The sequence below is a fragment of the Anabas testudineus genome, chromosome 24 (assembly GCF_900324465.2).
Source record: "Anabas testudineus chromosome 24, fAnaTes1.2, whole genome shotgun sequence".
Lineage (NCBI taxonomy): Eukaryota > Metazoa > Chordata > Actinopteri > Anabantiformes > Anabantidae > Anabas > Anabas testudineus.
Genome location: NC_046632.1, coordinates 19,623,412 through 19,651,068, shown reverse-complemented (window position 1 = coordinate 19,651,068; position 27,657 = coordinate 19,623,412). Strand labels below are relative to the sequence as shown.

The 27,657-nt window shown below is 45.2% G+C and overlaps 2 protein-coding genes across 4 annotated transcripts; one reads left to right on the top strand and one right to left on the bottom strand.

Moving 5' to 3' along the window:
- Nucleotides 1–4,246: 4,246 nt before the first annotated feature.
- ckbb (creatine kinase, brain b) lies at nt 4,247–11,502 on the top strand. Of its 2 annotated transcripts, XM_026341206.1 has the most exons (8): nt 4,247–4,348; nt 5,584–5,796; nt 7,513–7,667; nt 7,940–8,072; nt 9,050–9,221; nt 9,935–10,058; nt 10,153–10,342; nt 11,070–11,248. In XM_026341206.1, exons 2-8 carry the CDS (start codon nt 5,604–5,606, stop codon nt 11,246–11,248), a joined length of 1,146 nt encoding a protein of 381 aa, XP_026196991.1. In that variant the 5' UTR covers nt 4,247–4,348; nt 5,584–5,603. The 2 variants fall into 2 exon arrangements, with proteins under 2 accessions (XP_026196991.1, XP_026196993.1); XM_026341208.1 differs by lacking the exon at nt 4,247–4,348 and having other exon boundaries at nt 5,604–5,796; nt 11,070–11,502.
- A 928-nt stretch (nt 11,503–12,430) lies between these two features.
- Nucleotides 12,431–27,240, bottom strand: LOC113149224 (MAP/microtubule affinity-regulating kinase 3-like). Of its 2 annotated transcripts, XM_026341175.1 has the most exons (19): nt 26,682–27,240; nt 25,105–25,293; nt 24,959–25,012; nt 19,082–19,130; nt 18,815–18,880; nt 18,497–18,567; nt 18,337–18,393; nt 18,096–18,230; nt 17,911–18,012; nt 16,981–17,100; nt 16,434–16,533; nt 15,655–15,767; nt 15,440–15,572; nt 15,159–15,358; nt 14,778–14,875; nt 14,109–14,381; nt 13,888–13,932; nt 13,415–13,810; nt 12,431–12,892 (listed from the first exon to the last, which is right to left on the bottom strand). In XM_026341175.1, exons 1-18 carry the CDS (start codon nt 26,730–26,732, stop codon nt 13,441–13,443), a joined length of 2,226 nt encoding a protein of 741 aa, XP_026196960.1. In that variant the 5' UTR covers nt 26,733–27,240; the 3' UTR covers nt 12,431–12,892; nt 13,415–13,440. The 2 variants fall into 2 exon arrangements, with proteins under 2 accessions (XP_026196960.1, XP_026196961.1); XM_026341176.1 differs by lacking the exon at nt 13,888–13,932 and having other exon boundaries at nt 26,682–27,239.
- Between the last annotated feature and the right edge of the window lie 417 nt (nt 27,241–27,657).

The window sequence follows — 27,657 nt, the reverse complement described above, 5'->3', positions numbered from 1 at the left end:
TGTTGTGACTTGAGCTGCAGCTGGAAAACATAAAAAAAAAAAAAAAAAAGAAACGGGAAACTGGAGGTTTAAAAGTTCACGGATAAAACACAACGTTCACTTTTCACCTTTTTCTGCTTCTCTCTTGTGAACAAAGCAGTCGTGGCAGACGGCTGCTGTTGCCTGGTAGCGGCTGCTGGGAGAGCTCCAGTGCTGCCAGCTGGAGGGAGGCCCGATGTTGAGGTGAACAAGGAGACAGTGAACGTTGCATCTGCAGAGAGCTGCTGCCAACGGGCTATGTTCAAACCCGCTAAACTTTATTTACCATGCAGACCAACCACAACACTAAACCAACACTAAGCAGGAGCCTGGGTTCATGCCCCCTGGCACCAGAGGCCCAGTTACTGTCCATTAAAAGTAGTATGTCTCCAAAATTACATTAGTAAGAACTTAGTAATTTTACTAAAGTTGTAACACATTGTATTACTGCGTCTCTATGGAAACTAATAGTATTACATAATGCCTCACCGACCACACTGGGGTCATTCTCCGTCTTTTCTGCGCACTTAGGCCCCACACTGTCCTGTGTCATAGATCTGAACCTCGGATTGTTCAGTAAAACTGCTGTGACCATGTGTAAAGCGTTAACCGTATGGTAACTTTTACACATCCAACACGTCAGCATAGTATGACAAGACGCTGGAGGAGAAACAGGAGCAGCTGTCCACCTGCTGGTTTGTCAGATTGAACAAAGTCTTAACAGGAAAATACAAGGATCCGTGTCTGAACAGGATCGTTGTGCTATGTGGAGCTCAGGTGGGTCCAGGTCTGGTGCAGATCATCCCTGACCTTCATCTTCTCCTTCATCGTGGCTGAGTGATTTAAGTGCATCCAGCACATTTAGGTATTTCCTGACTCTTCCAGTTGAGCTGCCTCTCTTCGTGAGGCGTTCACGGACGTGCTGCCACTGCACGTGAACTGTGCCGCTGCTATGTCATGCTGAACCAATCACAGGAGGAGGAGGCTGAGGAGAGCTGTGATTGGCCGCACACAGGAGTAGGGTGAGCTCACGTCGCTGCTGCTGTCGGCTGCTGGCCTCGTAAGTGTGAAGACGTTGGGTTTTCTCTGGCTGAGATACGACAGCAGGGAGATACGGGGTTTCTATAGCAACAGTGAGGAGATACCAGGTTTGCCGACGAGCACAGGAACGCCTCTCCTCCCCCCTCCGTCCTGTCGTCCTTGTCCTCGCTCTGTGCCCGGTCATGAATAAATGAAAGGAATGGGAGGGTGAGGTGGGGGGAGTGCTGAGTCGGACTGCAGCCTCTCTACGTGCTGATGGAGGATGGGGGATGGGGGGTCAGGGAGGACAAGTGGGGGATGGGTGGTGAATCTGGTTTGTATTCAACTCTCATCACCTGCACGTCTCCATCAGCTCCACCCGTCTGTGCCCACGCTGCAGAACGCAGACGAGTCCGACACAGGAGCCGGCACCGAAACATAATGTGTTCTGAATGTTCATATTCACAGATTCAGACAGAAACAACAAGTCACACTTTGTATATTACTGAGATTTTATTGGTTCATTCAAATTCATAAAGAAAAGTCACGTTCGCTTTTTATACTATTGGTCAAACAGATTTGTTTTCAGTAAATGTAAAGTTGAAACTATTGGCACCCTATGATCTATAACTAATCACTAGTTAATGGTTCATAAAAATCCTCCAAAGATTTCTACAGTGACAGTCCGAAGCAAAGAAAAGCGTTTGTGTTGCCAGGTTGTGGACGACGCTTCTCACCTTTCACCTCGTCTCAGTGGCCAAAGCTCTGAGGCTGTTGAATCAAACACGACAGAAGAAAAGATGAGAACAACAGACCTGAATAAAGTTTGTTCTGAAGGTGGTTCAAGTCTTTGGAACTACGTTGATCCTCTGAGGAGCAAGAAATCTTGCTCATCAAAAAAGAAGAAACAGCTGACATTGTACTGAAGCACCTGAGTCCCGTTATATTTCCGACCTGGCAGAGTTCACAGAGCCCCTGAACTTCCCGTAGCAGCTGATGGGCACAGTGGGCAGCTGTTTCCATGGAGACGGGCATCATTTTTGTGTCATGACCGTGAGTTTGCAGCATCGACACACGACTGTGGAAACACACACTGATCCGTTAAGAAGCTGCTGTCCCTCACCAACAAAGATTCCAGTGTTCCCTTAATGAATTGTCTCATTTCATATGCAAATAACTGGGGGGGGGGGGGGGGCTCTGCTGCAGGATCCAGATCTGCGTCCATGTCTGTGACCTGAGACCAGGATTTAAATGAAAAATATGGTTTTTAACACCCTGCACTTTGGAGAAGAGATATGATGACAAATCTAAGAAGATCCCAAAATCCCAAACTTCAGTTTGTTTCATTAAACATCAACATAATCCAGTAGATTTCCAAAGTTACTGAAAGAGTCCATTAGAATCATTCAGTAGAACCCTCTCCACTACATATACAACAAGGTGACGCCTACCGTTGGTTCACATGTAACCAACCAGACCAGCGTTTCCGTTTCTTATTATGTGAGGTTGTTATTTATTCCCGTTTAACTCCCTGTGCCGTGTGATCCGTCTGCGTTTTATAAGTTTCTGTTTTATTCAGTGCTTATTTCAGCATTTTGGGCTCTGTGTCTTATTGAGCTGCTTCTTGTATGTTGGTTGTGACGGCTGCTGTGACGAGCTAACAGCTGAAAATGAGCTTCTCACTCTGGATCTGCTGCAGCAATGTGCTGATAAATCTGTGTCCAGCAGATTCAGTTGAACATGAGGATCCCAGCATTACCAGTAAGACTGTAGTCTACCTCAAATCCCTTATATTCAAGTTTAGTCCAGCAGAATCCAGTCTTAGACTATGTGGATCCCAATAGATCTTAGAGATCCATGTACAATTGAGTAGTGTGGTTACATTTTTCTTGAGTCCAGTAGATCTATTAAAGAAAAAGAGGGAGCTCTCAGTAAGTCACTACAGTCATGTAAATATGAGCAGAGTTTTAGACCACGGTGGATCATACCAGATCTCTTTTTAGTCTAGTAGAACAGATTTATGTCAACGCGACTTGAGTACAGGGGATCATAGCAGACCACTGTGGATTCAGCAGATCGGTCGGTCATTTTAAAGTCATTACAATGGTCCGGTGGATTCCAACCGGGCTCATTAAAGTCCAGTAGATCTATTAAAGGAAAAGAGGGACCTCTCAGTAAGTCACTACAGTCATGTAAATATAACCCAACCACCCTGTGTCAGATGGAGTCTGGTTGCAGCAGCAGATCTCTTCAATCCTCCAGAGCTGGATCATTGTCAGTGGAATACTTTATGATCCAGAGTCTTATAGATGTGACATGATCTCTTTACAGTCCAGTTGACCACATCATGTATTTGGAGTAGTTGGATTTATTGTACGGCCACAGAAGTTAGTGGATTTATTTGACAAGACCACTAGACAATCCAGTAGATCCCTTCTAGTCGAGTCTAGTTGATCCTTTAAAATCTGTTGTAGTAGATGCTGAGATTAGGTTAATTGTGTAGATCTACTAGTCCACTAAATCCCAGCTCAGCACTGTAATATGCAGCAAATTACACCAGAGGATCCAGGACGTGTTAGTAGGTCACCTCTGGATCGACTACCTCTCTAGAACCCGGTAAGTTCAGTTTAAACTCTGAAAACTGCTGCATGACGTCCTGTTCGGGCTGATGGGGCAGAAATAAAGAAACAGGAGGCGGCGCTGCAGCTGCTCCCACGCAGCCTGCTGCAGCTGATGAATTATTTAGAGCTGGAGGAGAAAGTGCTCCGTCACCAAAGAAACTCCGTCACCCCCACAGACCGGGCTGAGCCCCAAGCCGGGGACCGTCTGTCATGGTCCACAGAGGGAATCGTTCTGATCCTTTATCTGTTGTTTGTCCTGGTGGTGGAAATACTGACACTGACCGGTAGAGTCAGGTCAGCAGGGGCCCCTCCACAGGTTACTGCCCCGGGGCCCCTCCACAGGTTACTGCCCCGGGGCCTCTCAGGAGCTGAGTGCGGCCCTGCATCGACCAGATTCTGTCTAATCTGAAAGTGGCAGTGAACAAGAGACACAACAACCTGACGGAGATCTTCATCTTCATCCTCTTCCTCATCGGGGTTTTGCTCAGAGGCACTGCGGCTGAGAGAGAGAGAGGGGGGTCACGTGGTTGTCCGCGGACCCTCTGACCAATAGAATGAATGGACTGTAAATAGAAGCCAATGAGGAGCGGGGGGCGGATATAAAATCCGAGAACAGCTTTAATCCGCAGCAGCAGAAGCAGCAGAGCCGGATCCGCTTCAGACCACATCACCGCACACTGAGCCCACAGGTAGGAACCCCGTTAACCCCGACCAATCACAGCACAGATGATCAGTTTCTTAGTACATCAATTAGTGATCAGGGAGAGAGAGGCGCGCTGTGCTGCATCAGACAGATGGGGGTGGGGGGTCGGTGGGTTACAGGAACAAAGGAGCAGACAGACAGGCAGGCAGCAGGGTTACTGACTGGTTACTGGTCGTTTACTGGCTATGGAGCTGCAGAGAACCTGTCTGTCTGTCTGCGCCCATCGACCTTGCGGTGCGTCCTGTCTGCAGGTGTTGCGCAGTCAGCAATGAACGAGTGTCGTCGATCGTGTCCTGTGACGCTGCAAACGCGCAGCTTCGAACAAAAGGCCCAATAATTAAATCCACCTTAAAACCGGCCGTGCGTGAGAAGCCGTTAATCCGCACAACGGGCACAGAGGAGACGACTGACGCATGCTCGGTTTGATGTTAATATTTAAATTCATCCTAATGAGCTGCAGTGACAACCCGTTAATTTACCGAGAGAAACCCGGCTCATGGGTCGCTGTGAATAAGCAGAGCCCGGTTCTGTTCGTGTACCGAGCTGACGGTGCTGAAGGTGACCGGGGCGTCGCGCGGTGCAGCAGCCGCGCTCTCAAGGGTTAATCCCGGTCTGCCGCTGCGTCACTCTGCCGGCCTCCTGCAGACCTGAATCAGCCCGTGTCCCGGTTTAGACGCGCATCGATCCCCTCAAGGGGTCCTGATCCCATCCGGGCAGGTCCGGGTCTGTGGTGCAGGGGTTTGTTTTTTTTTTAATTGAATGATTTTTCTGTCTGGGTCTGGACCATGTCCCAGGTCTGGATTTATTAACTGACACCTCAGCTCAGAGATTTAATTTTCATCACAGACAGATCAGTGATGGGATGAAACTGCGTCCATTTACTGAGATATTTGTACTATACTAGAGTATTTTCTCTTGGTTCTACGGATACTTCTTCTGCATTGATGTCACTGGTTAAAACTTCATCTTAAAAAACGAGGAATTGCAGTAAAACCAACAACATTACATTACATTACTTAAATTCACCATAATGCAGAAAAACTAAAAACGGACAATCTGCTGCTTTTCCCTGTTTTATCATTTGCTTTGGAATCTGACTGTTGCTCAGATTAATAAACAGTTCATAAATTGTTCTGATGGTTTAAACCTGTTTTGCTGGAGTTTGATGACGGATAGAGATCTTTGACATGACTCTGAAGCTACTGGATAAACTGTTCCCAGGTCAGCAGCCGGACGTCACCATGCCTTTTGGAAACACCCACAACAAGATGAAGATGAACTATTCTGCAGAGCAGGAGTTCCCCGACCTGAGCAAGCACAACAACCACATGGCCAAGGTGCTCACGCTTGAAATGTACACCAACCTTCGGGACAAGGAGACGCCCAGCGGCTTCACGCTGGATGATGTCATCCAGACTGGTGTCGACAACCCAGGTATGAGCTCTGGGACCAGGTAACAGACCCCTGACAAGGACACATGAATCGGGTTATATTTTTTATTTTAAATAAAATAAATAATGCACTTTCATCTCTAAGCTTTATTTCTTTTTACAAACTCTCCTGAAACTCAGCCACCAAGCTTCCAAGGCAGGTCCTAATTTAAATCTCTAAAGTTAATGTAATCCTCAGTGAAAGACCAAATTCTTACCCCCCTTGAGCCATGACACCTTGCCCTAAAACTGTGCGAAAAGTCATTCATAAAACTTTACATAGTAAAACATTTGAAAGGCCTAAGTTGGTTCTTTAGGTTTTAAAATTATTAGTCCCTGTGTGAAGCCTCACCTGGCCCTCACCCTAACCCAAACCAGTCAGCACAAATACTCAACTGTGTTTAGGGGCCACAGATGAACATGGCTAGTGGCACGTGAACACCTGATTAACAGGGACTACCATTGAATTCTTGGCGAGAAGTCATATCATGATGGCATAAAATAAAGAAATCTGTCTGTAACTCAGAACGCAGACAGTGGATGTTCATCAAAGGGGGAAGACTATACTGCCATTTCCACGTGTTTTCACGGTGTACAGCACTGCATAGCATCTTTGCAAATCACAAAAGAGAACAGTTCAGGGTGTGGTCAAAAGTGGGAGATTTTAAAAACACTGCAGAGAAAAATAGTCATATAAATAACTATATCAACAAGAATCCCGTGGTTTCTGCCATGGTTGTTTGGGTTATCTGGCCTCTTCTGGACTTGATGTTTCAAGGGAAACTGTCATTGTCCAAGTAACTACATTGTTCACAGCAGCACATCAAATCACACTGAAGTTTGCCTGTGAACATGTAAAACATGCGGATGAGTTTTGGAAGTCTGATGCAATCAAACTTGAGCTGTGTGGGGACATGGAGGCTACTTATGTTTGGTATAGGAAGGGAGAGGTCTTCAACCCTAAAAACTCTTCCCACAGTTAAACATGGTGGTGGGAGCATGATGCTGAGGGGCTGTTTTGCCACTTCAGGCACAGAGAGCCTTGTTCATGTGGCATCATGAAGAAAGAAGATTTTGTTGATATTTTTAAGGAAATTTGCTGCAAGTTCAGCTTTAGGTTGCTAATTTCCAGCAAGACAATGACCTTAAGCATATACCCAAGCTGGTTCATAACCTTTTCAGGGTCCTACACTCCAGTTTAATTCAATTTGAGTTGCAACAGCTGCATGTTACCTCTCAGAGTTCTCAAAGAACAGATGATCTCTACCTGTAGGTAACGAGTATGTCCATTCCTACCAGAGGTAATGTCACTCTACTAAACGATGTGACCCCATCCCTCAGGTATAACCTGGCAGAAAGGTTCACTAGGCAACTAGTTCCCAACTAAGCAATTCCTCCCCTAGAACAAGCATCTCCTTCCCCAGAGAAGGCACCTCATCGTGTGGTTTGTCACCTTCACACAGACATTCTGTTCTGGAGTTCACCTGCTCTTTAATTGGATCGACTCATTACATCAAGTTTATTTCTGCTCCTTAAGTCCTCTACAGGAAAAAAGGGAGGGAACATTATTTCCTGGTTGATCACCAGATCTCATCATCAAATCCAGTTTAATTGCGTTGGAAGCATTTGTGCCAAGCATTTAAAACAGTTCATAAGAACAGATGCTATATCTCATCCCCAGTCTAAACAGGACATGATTGTGCATTTGGTGTGTCCGCAGGTCACCCATTCATCATGACGGTGGGCTGTGTCGCTGGAGACGAGGAGACATATGAGGTGTTCAAAGACTTGATGGACCCAGTGATTGAAGACCGCCACGGAGGATACAAACCAACAGATAAACACAAGACAGACCTAAACTCTGACAACCTGCAGGTAAACGACAACAAACCGACTCAAATGTAATTGGACCGTAGAGTTGCACAATGTGAGGCGACGCTCTTGACAGACCTGGTTCTTAGTGATATCAGCTGATGTTCTCTGAGATGGTTTTGGATCTTGCTCTGACATCTGTCCCTGGGGGCTAATCAGTCTGCTGGACCGGAGTCTGTGCTCATATGAGAGCTTCACTAACACTGAAGTGTACTCTTCAGTTAAAAGTTTATATCGACTGTGATTTCTTCTTGTCTTTGTTTTCTGTGCTTCAGGGTGGAGACGATCTTGATCCAAACTACGTCCTGAGTTCTCGTGTTCGGACAGGACGGAGCATCCGTGGCTTCTGTCTGCCGCCACATTGCAGCCGCGGAGAACGTCGCGCCATTGAAAACCTCTCCATTGAATGTACGACATCACTTCCTCCCTCCTGTTCCTGCTGAGTCACTTAGGCAGAGGAGGAACAAACTCTTCACCATTCTGCTTTTATTTACCTCTGACTGCAGCTGAAAACAACCCGTCTTTATTTAGATATTTTCCCATCATGCCTCAGTGAGCACGTCAGTGAATGCAGCAGCAGATCAAACTGTTACATAACTGTGAGCTGTGGTGTCCTGCTGAGACTTCTAATGAGACCGAGAGCTCAGTCCATCTAAAAACACCGCTTTCATATTCAAATGACTCTCAGCTCAACTGAACTGGACTGGACTGAACCGGACTGAACTAGACTGAACTGGACTGAACTGGACAGGCTGAGAGCAGCAGTCAAGGACGTCTGCTGCATCATTCAGAGAAAATTTGGAATTTGAGGAAATTAACAATTACTAATAACTTTATTTCTTGGTGTAAAGACTGTAGCGCTTAAAAATAACTACAGAGACAATAATGTGAGACAGCTGTGAACAAGATGTTACTGCACAAAATCAGGCATCCACCAATGATTTCTTTGAAGATTTCCCTGATAGACGGTTTTCATTTAATTATCATTCTAATCACACTTATTTATCACACTCAAAAATAAACAGTCTGGGGTGCCTTGTTATGAGTTTGTATTTTATCCCACCCATCCCACCCAGTATTGTTAGTATATATTGTCTACACACAATATTTACATAATAATATTTTTAGAAATATTTGCTGATTTTTTCAAAATTACTAAATAATTTCTGTAAATTGATGGAAATTGTTTTTGAATTTAAAATGCACTTTATGAATGGAAATATCACCTTCTGACAGGAAACAGATAAAATTAAGTGTTGACAACGATGCAGCTAAAGGCTCCGTTATGGTTAGATTAATCAAAGTTGGCAAGTTTAACCCCGAGGTCTGCCTCTCTTTGTCTGACCTTCTGACCTCTTGTGTGTTGACCTCTGACCTGTATGCAGGCCTGGACACCCTGGAAGGGGACTTGAATGGAAGGTACTACGCACTGAAGAACATGACAGAGGAGGAGCAGCAGCAGCTGATTGATGACCACTTCCTATTCGACAAACCCGTCTCCCCTCTGCTGCTAGCATCTGGAATGGCCCGCGACTGGCCCGATGGCCGTGGTATCTGGTCAGTGAATGCAACGCGCTACCTAATATCTAAACGAAAAAGACGTCAGCATTGAAACATAGGTTATTTGTCACCTGAAGTCTGCTGTCACTCTTAACTCCAATGATTTTCAGAAAAAGAAGAAAAACAAGGAGTATAAATAAGTATGGTAAGGAAAAAGCAAAAAAAAAACAAGAAATGTGAAGCAAGACAGAAAAAGACAGAAAGTAAAAAGATGCTCAAACAATTAGAGACATTTAGGAAAATTTACCAGCTCAGGAGAAGCCGTGTCAAAATAATGTATCACTAACAAATGAGAATGATGGGAATAATGACTCTGTCTGAATGTCTGAATAATATGATGCTGGGTGAGAATAATGACTTACTGAGTTGGAATAACAAGGTACGGTGCAGAAATAAATGAGACATGCAAATGCAACCTGATGAAGATGAGATACAGAATCAGAATAAAGACATGAACTCCCAAAACAATGACATACAAAGTCTGAAATGCCGAGAAATAAAATGGTGAAATACAAATTGGGTAATTCACTGTGACACTGACTCTGTCTCACAGTTTAATCCCAGTCTGAATAACTGAAGATTCAGTCCAGACCAGACTGAATCTGGTCCAGAACATCTGGGTGGGTGTTGAAACCCAGATGTGTTTTGGTTGAACACTGAATGACAGACTTCCTTTCTGGTTGACCCTTTGCTGTTTGGTTGACCTGCAGGCACAACGACAACAAGACCTTCCTTGTTTGGGTGAATGAGGAGGATCATCTGCGTGTCATCAGCATGCAGAAAGGAGGCAACATGAAGGAGGTGTTCACCCGTTTCTGTACCGGACTCACCAAGGTGAACCTGCATTAACTTCCTGTTTACAGCAGTCCTGCAGTAATCGAGACCTGAAACTTTCTCAACTGACTAAACCTGTCCCTCTCTCTGGCAGATTGAGGACTTGTTTAAGGAGCGAAGTCATGAGTTCATGTGGAATGAACACCTGGGCTACGTCCTCACCTGTCCATCTAACCTGGGAACTGGATTGAGAGCTGGAGTCCATGTCAAACTGCCAAACCTCAGCAAACATGAACAGTTCGGAGAGATCCTGAAGAGGCTGAGGCTGCAGAAGAGAGGCACAGGTACACAGATTAGTCAGAGGGAAAAATCTCCAAGACCACGCTTAACAGTGATCTCAGAGTTCCGTAATAATGAGGTTATCGAGGTCTGTCCAAATGCACAATTCATCCAGTCCACAAGCCGCCAGGGATTTCCAAAGAGTCGTCTTAAGGTGCAGTCTTCATGCAATCAGGTCTTGTAGAAAAGTTTATCTTGAATGAATGTCAAATATATGTATTGTTGGGAAAAGCTTTAGGAACTCATGGGTTTCAGGAGGTTGTGTTCAGGTAAATGTTACATCCCAAAGAGTAAAGGAGGCAGAAGGAACTAGTTAGGGTTAGAGTTGGGTATCATCAAACATGAGGGGTTAGCAAGTGAGGTTAAGTCCCATTTCAAGTCCACAGGATGGAGGTCTGGTACCCACGTTGATTATTTCAGTTACAGTTCTAGAAACTAAAGCATGGACAGTACCTGCACCGCCCCCCTCTCTGAAACAGAAACAGAGGAGTCGTCAAATCTGGCAGACTGGGGAATAAAAGAAAAAAGGTTGAGGGGTGTGGATTCTGGCCTGAAAACTCATTAGATCTTCACCTGTGGACCAGTTTACTCAGCCAGATAAGGTGAATCCTGCAGGTTTCAGATTTAGGGGGTCGCTCGGTTCTGTGGACCAGTCTAGAATCTTACTAAAAACTGAAGTTCCTATTAAAGATGTGACTATCCCTGTTAAATCGCTTCCTGTCTGTGTCTCAGGTGGTGTAGACACAGCAGCGGTGGGCGGAGTCTTTGACATCTCCAACGCCGACCGCCTTGGGTTCTCCGAGGTGGAGCTGGTCCAGATGGTGGTGGACGGAGTCAATCTGCTGGTGGACATGGAGAAACGCCTGGAGGCCGGAGAGAGCATCGATGACTTGATGCCCGAGCAGAAGTGAACTTTGTCCTTATAATCTGTGAACCTCACCCCCGTCCCTCGTCTTCACCTCTCACTTCCCTCTACTCCCCTCTACTCACCTCCTCACCTGCTCACTGTAATCAATCAGAAACCGTCCTGAAGCTGCAGGACGTTAGAGCCGCTCAGTTAGACTTCAGTTTTCCAACATGTGAAGGATTTTCTATTTCCTGTCTCCACCTGTTGGATCCACTTAACACCTGAAATAATCAATAAAGTCTCTGTGGCCCCAGATAAAAGCTGCTTCTGCTCACCTGTCTTCATTCAGCACACACACTACTTCAATGGAAACACTACGAGTCACAGATACAGGAGAGACCCATCTCTTCGGCTTAACTTTCTGGTACCATAAACCTGGCTCACTAACCAGGGTCATCACTAGGGTAACAGCTGCTGTAGGCCTCACCTGCTCAGGTGCACTTAAGAGGATCAGAAACAGCCTGACCCCTGACCATTCAGATCACTGAAACAGGTGATAGATAAGCTTCTCAGTGATCTGCACAACCAGACGATAATCACTTTCAGCGAGTACTGTGTTGGGTTCAGTGAAACTAGATGAACACCAACCGGAGCCAGATTTCAACAGGTCTCAGACCAAAGACAAGTAAGGAACAAAAAACAGGTAACTGCGCCACCTGGTGGTGGAGTAGAGTCAGTGCTCAGTTATGACTGTATAACTGCACAGGAGGCGTACAGGCACAGGACTGAGAGTAGGTCATTCAACACTTGTCCACTGTTGTAACACGAGTAAGGAAAGAAAAAAAGAAATACACAAGGCTGTAAAATGTTGTTACACAAGTGTGTTAAACTAAAACTAAAACTAAACTAAACTCTTCCTGTATCACTTTGACACCTTTTTTTTTTCTACACCTGCTGATGATAGTGAGAAATTTATCCAACGAAATGACTTGATTGATTCAGCAGCTTCCTTCTGCAGCAAAATCCGTTCATGTGTAAGTATATATGTCAAACAGGGAGAAACACATTTGTTCTGCTGGTGAAATGACCCAAGGTCCTTCAACCCGGGTCAACTTTGACCTGTGACGTTCTCCAGTGTCCAGGGAGGAGGTGGGACTGAGCTCTGCATCAGCAAATCGTTTGTTTACACAGTTGTTGGTTTAGTTTCACTGTTGCTCAAACAGACAATTCAGACAGGAGTCTGAGCTGTGTTCAAGGTGTTTAATGAGACACAGGTGAACCTGAGGTTCAGGTAACAGACAACAACAACAACCAGCTGTTGATTAGCTGACTGATCACATGTACAAAAGAAGAAACAAATCAACAGGAAAACAAGCAGAGTCTCTGTCAGACAAACTATTTACATTCACAAACACCGACTCACACTAGCCTGACTGACTCCACCTCTACTGTCAGACTCCACCCTCACATGTTATCCGGAGGGCGGGACCAAAACGCCTGCAGGTGAGTCACTGCAGAGGCTTTCAAAATAAAACAAATGTACAGAACAGCAGAACAGTTCCTGTGTCTTGTGTTAGCAACACTGAACTCCAAGTCCCATGATCCTTTGCTGTAGTCAGCCATGTTTAATTTCAAGTGCAAGTCGGCGGCAGAGCCCCTGCTGTGCTGGCGACAGGTGAGGAAAACCCCGTACAGATTGATAGCAGAGCTTTAATGACAGAAAAAAACACATCATCAGGAACCAGGCTGCTGAACAATAACCAAAAATCATTAAAAATAGACCAGTTTCACACAGAGACAGACAGGTGGCGCTGTTGTGTAAAACTATATTAAAGCACATAGCATGAACTTTCTAGCCTCTGAAATGGATCCACATCATGCCTGTAAAACAGAAACTGGTGTCTGACGAACAACCTGCAGAAAGAGGAAGGAGCTGAATAAAACAGGAGAAAAGTGAAGGGAGTTCCTGCTGTGACGTGCAGAGAGCCACTGAAATCAAATGACTCAGCAAATATTTAGATCACCTCTGTTTTCTCTCAGTAACTGAATCTGTTCGGACTGTAGTGAAAAGCAGGCGTCACTTCGGGTTCTTGATGAACATTTTTCTAACTAAATGATGATCACTGTACCATCACAGAACCTTTACTCCACACAGATGATTAATTTCAGACCTGACATACTGACCGTTCAGACTACAGACGTGAAAACCACCTGTCTATGTTCAGTTTACCTGTCTCTCTCCCTCCCTCTTTGTGTCTACAGTTTGAGCTCGTTGGCAATCTTGGAGGCGATGTTCTTGAAGGCAATGGATGTTCCTGAGATCCGTTTGAAGCGGACCCCGTTGAGTGACAGGCGTGGCAGTTTGCACACCTCCATCTCCCACTGCACGAGGCTGTCGGCGTGTCCGTCTCCGTGGACGCAAAGCAGCAGGAAGTGCTCACGCTGTTCGTAGTCGCAGTTGTTGACATCCAGGACCTTCCTGATCTCCCTCATCATGTCCAAAGGCTCCATAGACGACGTGGTCTTCATGCTCCAGGTGAACCTCAGGGATCTTGGCTTCGAGTCCTTCAGCTGAGGAGCAGCAGGAGAACCGGGCTCATCCTTCTGGTCAGACGACACATTACGACTGGGGGGAGGACAGCCATGTCAGTTTCTTTATACATTTCCCCAGACAAAGAAAAGTTAACCACCTGTCTGACTCACCTGGACCCTTCAGGTCTCCCATTCCTCTCAACCTCTGAAACACCTCTGAGCAAGGAAGCAAGGAAGGAAGCAAGGAAGGATTGAAGGTACAGCATATGTTTAGGTATTAATGAGCAGGTGGAAACAGAAGGAAGATGTGACCTGTCTCATTGCTCCCAGCCTGACTCACCTGTCTCACTGACCCTGATATGGTATACCCATGATGCCTTGCTTTTGCATACCTGCGTGTGAGTTTGGAGGTGAGCTTGGAGAATAGGTTGGTGGACCCTCTGGCTCGTGATTGGGCGAGGGGTGAAGCGTCATGTGAGAGGGTGGGGGAGGCAGGGGGGCCATTGTAGGTGGCGGTGCGTCTCTCTCTGAGCTGTCCCCCATGAAAGGTGCTGCGACTCGCAGTCCCCCGAGGGAAACGCAGGCGGTCGGGAGGAGTCGCTCCACTGCTGACACTGTGGGAGGAGGCTCCGCCCCCTGACCTCTGGGTGGGTGCGGTTGCTGAGCTGGGGGGGGGGGACGACAGTGACGGTGTAAAGCTGAGAAGATGTTTATGTATGTTTCTGATCTGATCTGCTGTCTGAAACTGGTTCTGTCGGTCTAACTGTTAACGTGCCGTCTCTGTACATAAAATGACACCGTACAATACGACACCTTCCTGCTCCTGGTCAAGTTTGGACTTTCCAGACCTGAAGCTCTTTTTACAGGACTGTTAACGTGTCATTAAACATTAAACCTGTAAAATTCAACAGCTGATTTCTATTAAGCTGTTTGTAAAGAGTCGATTTCATTCAGACTTCCTGTTAGTCTTCACAGAACCTGATCCACTACGTTCCTGCCTCCTGTTACAGCACCCTGATCCTGACTCATCTGACGTGTAGCGATACCACCTGAGCTCGTACCTGTTTTCCTTGCCATTCTGGACCATAGAGTTTCGATCTGCAGAGTTCCTCTCACTGCACACATACGTGTTTCTCCGCGTCATGCTGGACGATCCTCCCTGAGACAGTTTAACACACCCACAGTCAGAGACAGACCTGGTTCAGACCCATGGGACCTCTGAACCAGATCTGTGGGTCACAATGGACCTGCTTTATCAGGTGACAAACACGGTCAGTATGATGTCTGTACTGTTCAGTACTGCAGTAACTTGCTTTCTTAGTACTGTACTTGTATCTACCTACTTGTACTAGTATTTGTACTTGAGCAAAGGATCTGAAGGGATACTTCTACTTGTAGTGAAGTACTCCTTTGGGCATCAGTACTACTACAGGTAAACTCACAGTGGGCGTGGCTGATGCCTTCCTCCGCTCGGGAATGTCGGCCATGTTGGGGTTGTTGGCGTTCCCCAGAAGAGGACTGCCCCCCTCAACGGGACTGGACTTCCTGTTGTGACCTTCGACTTCCTGCTGCGCCTCACCCTCTGGTGATGCTGCCATCTGACTCCTCTTGGGCTGAGGAGCAACTGAGGATGCAGGACACACTGGGGAGGACAGAGAGGGAGAGGGTCAGAGATCAAACTACTCTGTGGGTGTAAACCCAGGTGCAGGTCCTGGTCTGGTACCTTGGTCGCTGTACCTCCTCTGTTTGGAGGAGGAGGCAGAGGAAGAAGCACGCTGGGGGAGGAGGTGAGCAGGAGACTGGCTGCTGCTGGAAGGACGAGGTTTGAGTAGAGAGATGCCGTCAGTCACGTCCACCTGAACCACAAAAACACAACAGTCACCTGCTGTTCAGCACAGGTTTGTGTTCACACCTGTTGTTAACTTAATAACCTCTGACCTCAGCAGCTTTGCGTCCTAGCAGCAGGTAGGTGGCTGTGATGTCATTGTACTTCATCTTGGCGAGCGAATCAGTGATCTCCTCTCTGGTGTAACCCATCCCCACCATCAGGTCTGAAACAGCAACACACAGCTTACAAGATCTAAAACTAAATTCAGGTTTTATATGTAAAACATGACCAGTCACATGACCAACAGTCAGCCAATCGAACCAATGCTCATTGTGAATTCATCTCTTTCACTTTTGTCACAATGAAACTGATGTGGGGTGGCTGTGGCTCAATAGGTAGAGCAGTTGACTGCCAATCGCAGGATTGGTGGTTCGATTCCCGGCTGCCATGTCACATGACAAAGTGTCCTTGGGCAAGATACTGAACCCCTAGTTGCCCCCGGTGAGTCAGGTCATCGGTGTGTGAATGTGTGTGTGCTTGTGTGTGTGTGAATGGGTGAATGAGAAGCAGTGTAAAGCACTTTGAGTACCAGCTAGGTAGAAAAGTGCTATATAAGTGCAGACCATTTACCATTTACCAAGTGGTGGCTTCAATCTCAGTAATCATGTGATTATGATATGGAAAGCGTGATTATCTTAATTCAGACAAACTAAATACTCCCGTGTTCTCAGATAAAGCTCTCACTCGTGTCGGCATAATCTTCACACATGGCTGCTGTTTAGATGCCTGGTTTTTGTTGCTGGTCCACAGCATGTTCATGTTTCCATAGTTCAGTACATCACACTCTCAGTCCAAATACTGTTAAATAACAGAGCAGTGAAAATGTTACCAATCCTCTTCTGGTCTCTGATGTCCAGCTCTGGCTCCATGAAGGGCTTCAGCTCCTCTTCATCAAACCCAGCGTTGATCCAGCGGTCCTTCATGATTTGCTGAAGAGGAAACATTCAGAAAACAACACTGAAACCAACTCAGCCTTCTTCTCCTCATGTCTGGTCTGACTGTGTTTTAACTCAACGCCACCTTTTACACAAACACAGACCAGGACCTGAAGCTTCACACACGACGTTGGGTTAAAGAAGGAGTAGAAAGAAGAGACGCATCCAGAGCAGCCTGAACACTGGAGTCTGTGCAGATCTTCTGCTAAACCTCCTTTAGTCCAAACGACATCCAGAACCCACAGATACAGAAGCACAACATGCGACAGTGGACTGAAAAAGGTTTGACTGAATCTCACAGCTGGTCTATAGTCCAAGTCCTGCATATTAAACTGGTCGTACTGTAGCCTTCAAACTAAACGCCAAAGACTGACATGAAACACACGTTATAGCTGAGGTCATATGTTCTACAATGAACTGGTACTGATGTGGTGTCCTGACCTCCAGAGTCCCTCGTTTCCCAGGGTTCAGCACTAGGAAACGTTTTAGGAGGTTCTCGCAGTCAGTCGACATGTAGAAGGGGATCCGGTATTTCCCCCGCAACACCCGCTCTCTCAGCTCCTACACACACACACACACACACACACACACACACACACACAGTTAATCAGTGGTCTATTTTCAAACTTTTTCCACATAAAAGGCGCACCAGACTTTAAGGCGCTTTAAGCAAAACAAAACAGTCAGATAAGCCAGTCAACCAAAATTTATTTTACATCACGTGTTGGCAATGACTATCAACATTGTTCAAACTTTTATGAGCGTCTTCACTACTCTTTAACACGTAAAAAAAACAAGAGTCATATACCGCTAAATCAAAAGTCAGCCTATTAACAATAACTCAAAGTTGAACACTTATAATACAGTCCTATACCGATATCATCTTCTTGCTTCCTCCACTTTCGTACCATTGATTCATTAATGTTGAATTCTCTTGCAGCTGCTCTATTCCCATGTTGTACTGCGTGACTGATTGCATTAAGTTTGAATTCAGCGTCGTAAGCAGGCGGCATTTTGGGGTGTGGGGTCCTTATACACACACAAACTGGAATAATAAGGTGAAGCGCCGTATGTATTACTACGCGACAAACCTGATTACTGTAGCCTTAATGCTAGTGATTTGGCTTTGCGGTTTACCAAAGTCATACTAAAACATTCAAATAGCTTTGAGTTCAGTATGCACAACAGAAATTAATCCACGTTTAAGGCGCACTGATATTTTTAAAGAAAATTAAAGGCTTTTTAGTGCGCCTTAGAGTACGGAAAATACTGTACCACTGTTGTTTACACACACAGAACATATTCGTGAACCATCAAATTTTGGATTACTGTCCGGATTTTTCTATGAACTCCCTTCAGTTTGTCACTGACCTTTAGGTTCTGTCCATCGAACGGCAGAGAGCCACTGACCAGAGTGTAGAGGATCACACCCAGACTCCACACATCCACTTCCGGGCCATCGTACTTCTTACCCTGAAACACACAACACAAAGTAACACACAGCATATACAACCTGAGCGACTAAACTGATCAAAACACTGCATCAGCATCTGTACCTGGAAGAGTTCAGGGGCAGCGTACGGAGGAGACCCACAGAAAGTGTCCAGTTTCCCACCAACAGTGAACTCGTTACTGAAGCCAAAATCTGCGATTTTAATATTCATGTCAGCATCAAGGAGGAGGTTCTCCGCCTGTGGGTGGAGGTGAAGAGGGGGGACCCAGCAGCGGGTTAAAATGTATGTTCATGATGTGTTTAATGGCAGCTGGGAAATCTGAGTTTAGGTTTTACTGTGTTACCTTTAGGTCACGGTGAACAATGTGCTTCTGATGGCAGTACTGAACTGCAGACACAATCTGTAGAGAGACACAGAGACAGACGGGTAATGACAGACACGGCTATATTATGGGATGCAGGTCACTGCATGTTGTTACCAAGCTGTGTGTGTGGGTGAGTTACTTGTCTAAATTTAGCTCTGGCCTCCTTCTCCTTCATCCTCCCATGAGCTACGAGGTAGTCAAACACTTCACCTACAACACACACACACACACACACACAGTTAATCAGTGGTCTATTTTCGAACTTTTTCCACATAAAAGGCGCACCGGACTTTAAGGCGCTTTAAGCAAAACAAAACAGTCAGATAAGCCAGTCAACCAAAATTTATTTTGACCTTCAGCACAAACATGACATGATAGTGAATCTGACACCGGTCAGAGGTTTGATGTTGATCTGGTCTCAGTCAGGTCAGTCCAGTTTAAAGAAGATGCGACTGACCTCCGCTGGCATACTCCATCACCAGGTAGAGAGTCTTCTCTGTCTCTATGACCTCAAACAGCTTCACTGCAGACACACAAACACAGGAGTCAAAAAAAGGTGACACATTAAGAGAGACAGGGTGCACGGTCAGGTCCATGAGTACTTGGTAGATCTGAAACAAAAATGAAATCAGGATACCGTTTCGACTGGAAATTGTTTTACAGAGACGCAGGTGGAAACAGCGAGAAAACAGGAAACAGTGAGAGACAGGTCTGACTTACTCACCGATATTTGGGTGATTCAGGATCTTCATTATTCTGACCTCTCTAAAGAGCTGAGACAAAAACACATGAATCAGTATCCTAAACAGATTTGTTTCAACATCACCTGATAATCAACAGAATAACAGGTGTTTGTCTGAGGTCGGTTCACACCGACAGCATTGTGGGTCAGACTTTGCTCTGGTTTCTCCTGCTGGTCATACTGGACAGATCCCTTTGTAACATGTTCTGATGGAAGTAAGGAGTTTACAGGTCTTTTAAAAAGAGAAGAGAATCACACACACTGAGCTGCTCTGCCAATGAGCCGCTGATGCTGCAGCTTCTGTGCAGACCCAGCCTCACACAGATTGAACGTACATTCATTGTGGGATCAGATCAGACTCAGCATTATGGACTCAGATCAGGACACTGAAGTGTGGAAATACTTCCAATAAAACTGCCTTGTTAAAATTAATCTGATATTACCGAATTCTAATTATTGAAGCATTACTTTATTTTAGCAACTGTACTGATGGATATTTTTAAATTTACATTTATTCTTTGTTTTTTATTCTTCAACCTCTAATAGAAAGTTATATGTGGTTTTGTTAAGCTGCAAAGTAACTGCAGCTGTCAAGACTTCCGTTTTCGCTTCTTGGAGGACGCGCATGTTTTTTCGTCTGAGAGCAACAGCGGAATTTTTAAACTCTACACAACTCTGGTACGTTAAAATTAGTAATATTCAGCTTGTTCAGTGTGTAGAGTGCAGGATATTTAGACCGTCTTCCTCTGTCGTTAGTGTAATTTTACCTGTGACAGGTGTGTGTTAGTTAGCACTCTGATGGAGAAGATAACAGCGTTAGAGGAGCGCATCCAGACTTTAGAGAGGGTTAGAGAGAGTGAGAGTAGTCTTATTTCTGTAGCGGACAGTCTGGGTGCCGCGGGCGGAGATAGCCAGTCCCCGACTCCGGCATTAGAGCCCTCACAGCGGGGCGAGTGGGTGACGACTCGGCGGCATACTCGCGCAGCCAAAGCTAAGGCTAAGGCTAAAGCTAGCCCACCGGAGCACACCACCCCCGCCCTTCACGTGTCCAACAGGTTTGCCCCCCTCAGTGATTCACCCGCTGAGAAACCTGGAAGAACTCTGGTCATAGGAGACTCGATAATGAGACACGTGAAATTAGCCAGACCTTTAGGGGCTCCAGCGGCTGAGGTCAGGTGTATCCCGGGGGCCAGGGCACCGGACATTGAAGGCAATCTTAGGGCCTTAGGACAGCATAGCTTTTCTAAGATAGTGGTACATGATGGAGCTAACGATATACGCCTTCGTCAATCTGAGGTTACCAAGAATAACTTTAAAGAGGTGTTTAAATTAGCGAAGGCGATGTCCGAAGTGGTAATCTTCTCTGGCCCCCTCCCAATGAGACGAGGTGACATAACCTACAGCAGGTTATGGTCGCTGAACCGCTGGATGTCCAGGTGGTGCTCCGAAAACAACGTGGGCTTCATAGATAATTGGAGTACCTTTGAGGACAAACCTGGCCTGTTAGGGCGGGACGGTGTCCATCCCACTCGGGAAGGTGCTGCTCTCATTTCGTGTAGCATAGCTCATAGTCTAAGATCAGGCCTAGTTAGTCGCTGACTACCCAGAGTCCAGGCCAGGGAGCAGACAAACAGGCTAAACCAACCGTCTGCTAGCTGCAAAGAGTCGTCACTCAGGGTTCAACACATTGAGACTGTGTCTTTTCCTCGAGCTAAACATAAAGTCAGAAAAACCCAGAAAGTATGTTTTAATAATTTAATTAACATACAGACCTCAAATTCAGAGCACACTGATTGTGCAGCCAGCACCTCTGATCTGAAGTTAGGATTGTTAAATATTAGATCTCTTACATCTAAAGCTCTTACTGTTAATGAAACTATCACAGATCAGGAGTTTGATATACTCTGTTTAACAGAAACCTGGATTAAACAGGACGAGTATGTAGCTTTAAATGAAGCAACTTCTTTTGGATATAGCTACACTCACCAGCCTCGTCTGACTGGTAGAGGAGGAGGTGTCGCAGTTATTTACAATGATAAACTGACTATCCTACAAAAACATGTACACAAATTTAAAGCTTTTGAATGTCTTTATAGTAACATAACAAGTGTAGATACAAATATAAAGTCTGCTTATCATTTACAGACCCCCAGGGCCCTACTCTGAATTTCTTTGTCAATTTGCAGATTTCCTTTCTAACCAAGTTGTTTCTGTAGACAAAGCGTTAATTGCTGGAGATTTTAATATTCACTTTGAGAATCCAGAAGACCCTCTGAGAACAGCATTTATGTCCATATTGGACTCGTTAGGAGTAGATCAGTGTGTAGTAGGACCCACTCATAAAGCGGGTCACACCTTAGATTTAATAATATCATTCGGTTTAAGTATAAGAAATTTACTTACGCTCCCACTGTCGGAAGTTATCTCGGACCACTATCTTGTTTCAACTACAGTGTGTCATATTAATAATGTATACTCAGCGACACGCTATGGCATTAAACGTACATTTACATCAACTACCGCACAGAGCTTTATTAGTAATCTCCCAGATTTATCAACGTTGATTTTATCACCGTCTGACACCACAGAACTAGACCAGGCGACTGAATATCTGGAGTCGTCATTCCGTTATACCTTAGATAATGTAGCTCCAGTTAAAAGAAAAGTCATAAGAGATAAGAAACTTGCTCCCCGGTATAACGATGACATGCGCGTCTTAAAACAGGCTGCTCGAAAGTTAGAATGTAAATGGCGCCAAACTAAATTGTTAGTATTCCAGATAGCGTGGAAGGAGAGCATCCTGAACTATAAAAAAGCTCTTAGTGCAGCTAGATCAACGTATCTCTCCACTCTCATAGAAAACAACAAAAATAACCCTAGATTTATATTTAATACAGTAGCCAAATTAACTAGAAACAAAACCACTGCAGATATCTCCACAACAACGTTGTGCAGTAGTGAGGACTTCATGAACTTTTTCAATAACAAAATTGTAAATATAAGGCATAAAATTCAAGCTTTGAAACCAGACAATTTAGTTGACGCAGGTAACGAGCTAACCTCAGCAGATCAGTACCTAGATTACTTTACTCCTCTTGAAGAGAATGAACTAATTTCACTCATCTCTTCAACATATTAGCTGGGCAGCTATCCTTGTATCTTCATAGAAATAACATACACAAACTCTATCAGTCAGGATTTAGGCCTAATCACAGCACAGAGACGGCACTTGTTAAAGTAGTAAATGACCTCCTATTGGCCTCTGATCAGGGTAGCGTCATGACGCTTGTGCTACTCGACCTCAGTGCAGCTTTTGACACCATTGACCATAGTATTCTCCTTCACAGACTAGAAAATGCTGTTGGAATTAAGGGAACGGCCCTCTCCTGGCTTAGGTCCTATTTGACTGATCGTTATCAGTATGTAGATCTAAATGGCGATTACTCCACATGCTCTCCAGTGGAGTTTGGTGTTCCACAGGGTTCAGTTTTAGGCCCCCTGCTTTTTTCCCTCTACATGCTTCCTCTGGGCAACATCATCCGTAAGCATGGTATTAACTTTCATTGTTATGCTGACGACACACAGTTATATGTTTCATCAAAACCAGATGAGATCAAACTGCTTAATAAAGTTGAGCAATGTGTCAAGGATATACGAGACTGGATGCTAATTAACTTCCTTCTGCTAAATTCTGATAAGACAGAAGTACTAGTTATAGGATCATCTGCAGCTAGAAGCAAGATTTTAGATCACGTCGTAACTCTAGATGACCTTTCTGTTACATCTAGTGCAACAGTAAAAGACCTAGGTGTGATTCTAGATTCCAGTCTTTCATTTGAAGCTCATGTAGATAATATCACCAGGACAGCTTTCTTTCACCGCAGAAATATTGCCAAAATAAGGAATATTTTGTCACTAAATGATGCAAAAAAATGTGTCCATGCTTTCATCACCTCTAGGTTGGACTACTGTAATGCCTTACTGTCTGGCTGTTCAACCAGGTGCATAAACAAGCTTCAGTTAGTTCAGAATGCAGCAGCGAGAGTCCTCACTAGAACCAGAAGATACGAGCACATCACGCCTATCTTATCTACACTTCATTGGCTCCCCGTGAAATTTCACATTGATTTTAAAATACTACTTTTGACATTTAAAGCATTAAATGGTCTTGCGCCGCAGTATCTAAGTGAACTGCTAGTGTCTTATGATCCACCACGCCTGCTTCGATCAGAGGATGCTGGCTGCCTGTCAGTACCTCGTATCCTAAAAACAACAGCTGGGGGCAGAGCTTTTTCTTACAAAGCCCCAAAGTTATGGAATAGCCTTCCAAATAGCGTTCGGGACTCAGACACAGTCTCAGTGTTTAAGTCTAGGCTGAAAACCTATTTATTTAGTCAAGCATTTTTGTAAATAGATTTGGGAAGGACTCATGGACGTAGAGCATTATGGTGAACTGGTATGTTTAGATGCTGTCTTCCCCACTCTCACTGATCACTCAGGTTTGTTGATGGTGAAGTGTTCGGTTGCTCTACATCCCAGGGAGCCCTGCCCTTATGTCTGTGTTTCCTTCTGGCCCACCCCTTTTAGTTAGGCTGTCATAATTAGTCCTGCCGGAGTCCCTGCTGCACTACACTAAATATACATTCACCTCAAACTTTATCTGACTGTGAATACAACTAACTGCCATCTCTCCTCTTCTCTTTCTCTCCCTCTCTCTTTTCCCTCTTCCTGTCTCTCTGTCGAGCTACATGTCATTCCACCCTTTGCCCTCTGGACCTGTCTGACTCGTCCTTATGCCCAACTTCTGGCTGGAGATCTCGTCGCCTGCATCCACCGTTTGCCCTATGGGATGCGTTTGGAGACTAGAGTTGGTCACACACTACTATGATGTCGGTCTTGGTGGACGTCTGCAGCTGTTTCTAGGAGGTCTCGACTCAACCCTCGATAGTCCAGGAATGGAACAAGTCTTCCTGCTGCCTACATAGCATGTAATCACCCATATGAGGATGGGTTCCCTGTTGAGTCTGGTTCCTCTCAAGGTTTCTTCCTGTTGCCTTCTCAGGGAGTTTTTCCTTGCCACCGTCGCCCTCGGCTTGCTCATCAGGGACAATCTGATTTCATGATTCATACACATTCACATGTACTGTTCTTAGGTTGTGTAAGGCTGCTTTGTGACAATGTCAATTGTAAAAAGCGCTCTACAAATAAAATTGAATTGAAAAGTATTTCAGATCCTGATCAACCAGGGAGACAGATGTTGGCTAATTTTCTCAAACATTAGCTTCATTGGACCAGAAGGTCACAGATGTCTGATCAATAACCTGGACCAGCAGACCAGTGTAAGCTCAGATCAGACTGTGTCAGGACTTTGATTGATTCATGTCTGCAGCTGGAAACACAACCAGCAATATCTGACTCATCACAGCTGGCTCACATGAACGGGGTTGTGAAACTGAAACAAAGGAATAGACAGACAGCTGTTTCAGTTCTTCTGAAGCTCAGATCTGCTTCAGTTTGGTCCAGTGAAGCTCACATTCCAATAATAAACTGATCAGAGCTCGTTCAGTAAATTAACCTGCAGCCGTTGTTCAACTGTTGTAACCCCAGTTTCCAGCAGAACGTTGTCACAGTAGGGAAAACCTGAGCTTAGTATAAAGGAGGTGACCTGGCCACTGATTATCTATCAGTTTAATTTCTGAAAAACAGTTCAGACTCACGTGTCACAGAACCATTCTAAATGATTACTTCCAGGTTTAAATTACATTATCACAGACTTCAGAATCCAGTCTATCCACATTCACTCCAACAGTCACCAGAACCTTAGAACCTATGAACATCTTGGATCCAGACGTTTCTTACCTTCTGCAGGCTGGTTGGATTCAGCTGAGTCTTATCAATGATTTTAATCGCCACCTGTCAGAGGACACAGAAGATGAACATCGTAAATTCTTCTGTTGTGTGTTCTCAGGTGTGAAGCATATCTACTTCCTCTCTGAACGTCTCACCTCTCGGCCGGTCAGGATGTGTCGAGCCAGTTTGACTTTAGCGAAATTCCCTTTCCCGATGGTTTTCAGCAGTCGGTAGTTCCCCACGTGAGGAGAATCGTCTCCACCGGGGGATGAGGACGTTTTACAGCGAGCAGAGCGCACCGAGCGGGACACCACCTCGCTGCGGCCATTGTCTGCAGACGTATGCTAGAAAAAACATCACACAAACAGACGGGTCAGTTCTGCTGCTAATTGACTGGTACAGCTGTGATTACTATTACTGCTAAGTCACTGGATTACTTTAGTAATATCAGAACGGAACTATTTCAATACCATTCTAAATTAAATTATTATCCAGGACCTTTTCAGTGATACTTCCACTAAAACACACAGCGTTCTAGTACTGGACTGACCTCTGTAATTACAGTTCAGTTCTAATCCGAATCTGTGTTTCTTTTCAGTCATTTGACCATCTGTTACTACAGCGAAAAATGAAAAGACAAAAACCTGAATATTAAGTTTGTCAGGACATTTTAGTCCAACCCTGTTTCTGAAATACTGTCACAGCATGAAGTAAAAAATACAACAAAGACACCTGAAGTGTTGAGCAGTTGAAATCCTGTATCAAACAACAGCGGGAATGTTGATCTGGAGTGTTGTGGACACAGCACAGCGATAAACGCTAAATGTTTTTTGAAACATAAAATTCCACCTTTTCCAGAACGTGGTGACCTTGGAGTTTTCAAACTAGAAGATAACTTTAAACAAAATAATACCAACTTTATATCTGTTGGTCAAACTTATCAGGGCACGTTAAAGCAAGCACATTCTTACTATACTGAACATTCAAATAATCAACATAAAATTCTGAATCAAAGACCCCTACACTGTGTTTTGCTGTGTACTACTGCACAACACAAACACCCACTGAGTCTGTGCTGCAGCCTAAAATAGCTCCAGACCAGCTAATATGAACTGGGTCAGATCAGATACTCACTGCAGAGACTTGCTGCTTAAAGCTGCTGAAACCCCTCATGGTGATGTAACAGTGACCAGAGAGGTCTTGGTCTACAATCTGAGACCACACCGATCTACACGTTCTACTCTGATCCACAGTCAGGAGGGAATGTGAAATCACATTCCACCCCCCACCCCCAGGGACTTACTGCAGTCTGATTGGAGCTCTGCAGCTGCCGACAACTAAGACACTGGCACAGGTTAAGTATGCAGGTGATGAACCTCCAGCACACTGACAAAACTTTTCTAGAAGATCCGATGACTCCCTGAGAAACCACTTGAGTCATTTTAACCCTAATTCGAACCTCTGCACAGCCTCCCAAAGATCCACCTGGACCTCAGTCAGTCCTCAGAGCAAAACAAGAACCACGCATAGCCACTGAAACCTGCAGAAGATCATCCAGGACAAAAACCTCTGAACTGTCCACAGAGCCACTGAGACCAGTTTCGGGACCTGTCACCTGCTTCAACGCTGTGTAAAAACACCTGAAAGTCCACGGAGCTTCATAAATGAAATCTATGGGTTAGGTTATTAAAAATGCTAAACGGAATTGGATTACATTTTAGGTTAAACTCACATTTTCGGCGTCCCGCTCGTTGACAGTGGGCAGAGGGGTCCTGGTGGACATGTTACCCGGGTCAGTGTGAGAGAGGCTCGGTCATGAAGCTGCCCGTTTGCCCCGGAACACCTGCCCGAACTCAGTGAGCTCTCTGCGGGCTGGGTTAACTTCAGGTCGGGTTTATTTGAGCAGGTACTGACCCGGCATAACCGGCTTCAGTCCTGGCTACAAGGCCAGAGGGTTATCTGTCCCGGCTCGGCTCGGTTCGGCTTCTTTTTCGGCAGTTTTTAACCGACATGGACCCAAAGTGAACCGGAGCAACAGTTCCTCTTTGCTGGCTAAGTTACTCGGCTAGCTCGCTTGCATCCCGGCAGGACCAGGTGTGTGTACTTCTGGGACTACCACGGATCCAGCTCTGCCAGGCAGGCTCTGAGTCGGATCAGTTCAGTGAGACAGTCCCGGTTCGGTCAGCTAAACAGCGGGTTCTGGTCCGTCCAGCTTGTCCACATCTTCTCCCGAAGGGACGATGCTAACCACTCCGTTAGCCACAGCCAAGATGGAGGACTAACCAAACCCAGCGCGCTGACAGGATGTGACGTTAGAAGCAGCGTCAGACGTGATTGGCTAATGAGTCCGAGTGGCGGCGTTTGTTGTTGCTAGGGCGACTGGACAGAAAGTGGACGTTAAAATAATAATTTAGATTAAATGAATAAAAAAATTAAAATTTAACATTTTATTTGAACTTGTTTGTAAAAGTTTCCAAAGATGCATTGTCCTACAGTAAATAGCTACAAGATGAACTGTCAGAAATAAATTTTAATCACAACAGGTCAGGTGATTCTCTATTAAATAGTCCGAACATTTTCCTACAATAACTATATTGTGTACATGGAATCATCAGGAACTGATGAGCCACATTTCCTGCAGACTAGAACCTGAACCTGGACACAATAAACCATAGCTCAGTTTTTACCAGCTGTGAAAAAGTGAAACC

Excerpts from the sequence above, each read along its gene's own strand:
- ckbb (XM_026341208.1), top strand. The coding sequence starts at position 5,604 with ATGCCTTTTGGAAACACCCACAACAAGATGAAGATGAACTATTCTGCA. Across the intron at positions 7,668-7,939 it reads TAAACTCTGACAACCTGCAG|GGTGGAGACGATCTTGATCC; the intron begins GTAAACGACAAC and ends TCTGTGCTTCAG. Across the intron at positions 8,073-9,049 it reads TGAAAACCTCTCCATTGAAT|GCCTGGACACCCTGGAAGGG; the intron begins GTACGACATCAC and ends ACCTGTATGCAG.
- LOC113149224 (XM_026341175.1), bottom strand. The coding sequence starts at position 26,732 with ATGTCCACCAGGACCCCTCTGCCCACTGTCAACGAGCGGGACGCCGAA. Across the intron at positions 19,131-24,958 it reads ATCCAACCAGCCTGCAGAAG|CTCTTTAGAGAGGTCAGAAT; the intron begins GTAAGAAACGTC and ends TTTTTGTCTCAG. Across the intron at positions 18,394-18,496 it reads CCAGAGCTAAATTTAGACAA|ATTGTGTCTGCAGTTCAGTA; the intron begins GTAACTCACCCA and ends GTCTCTCTACAG.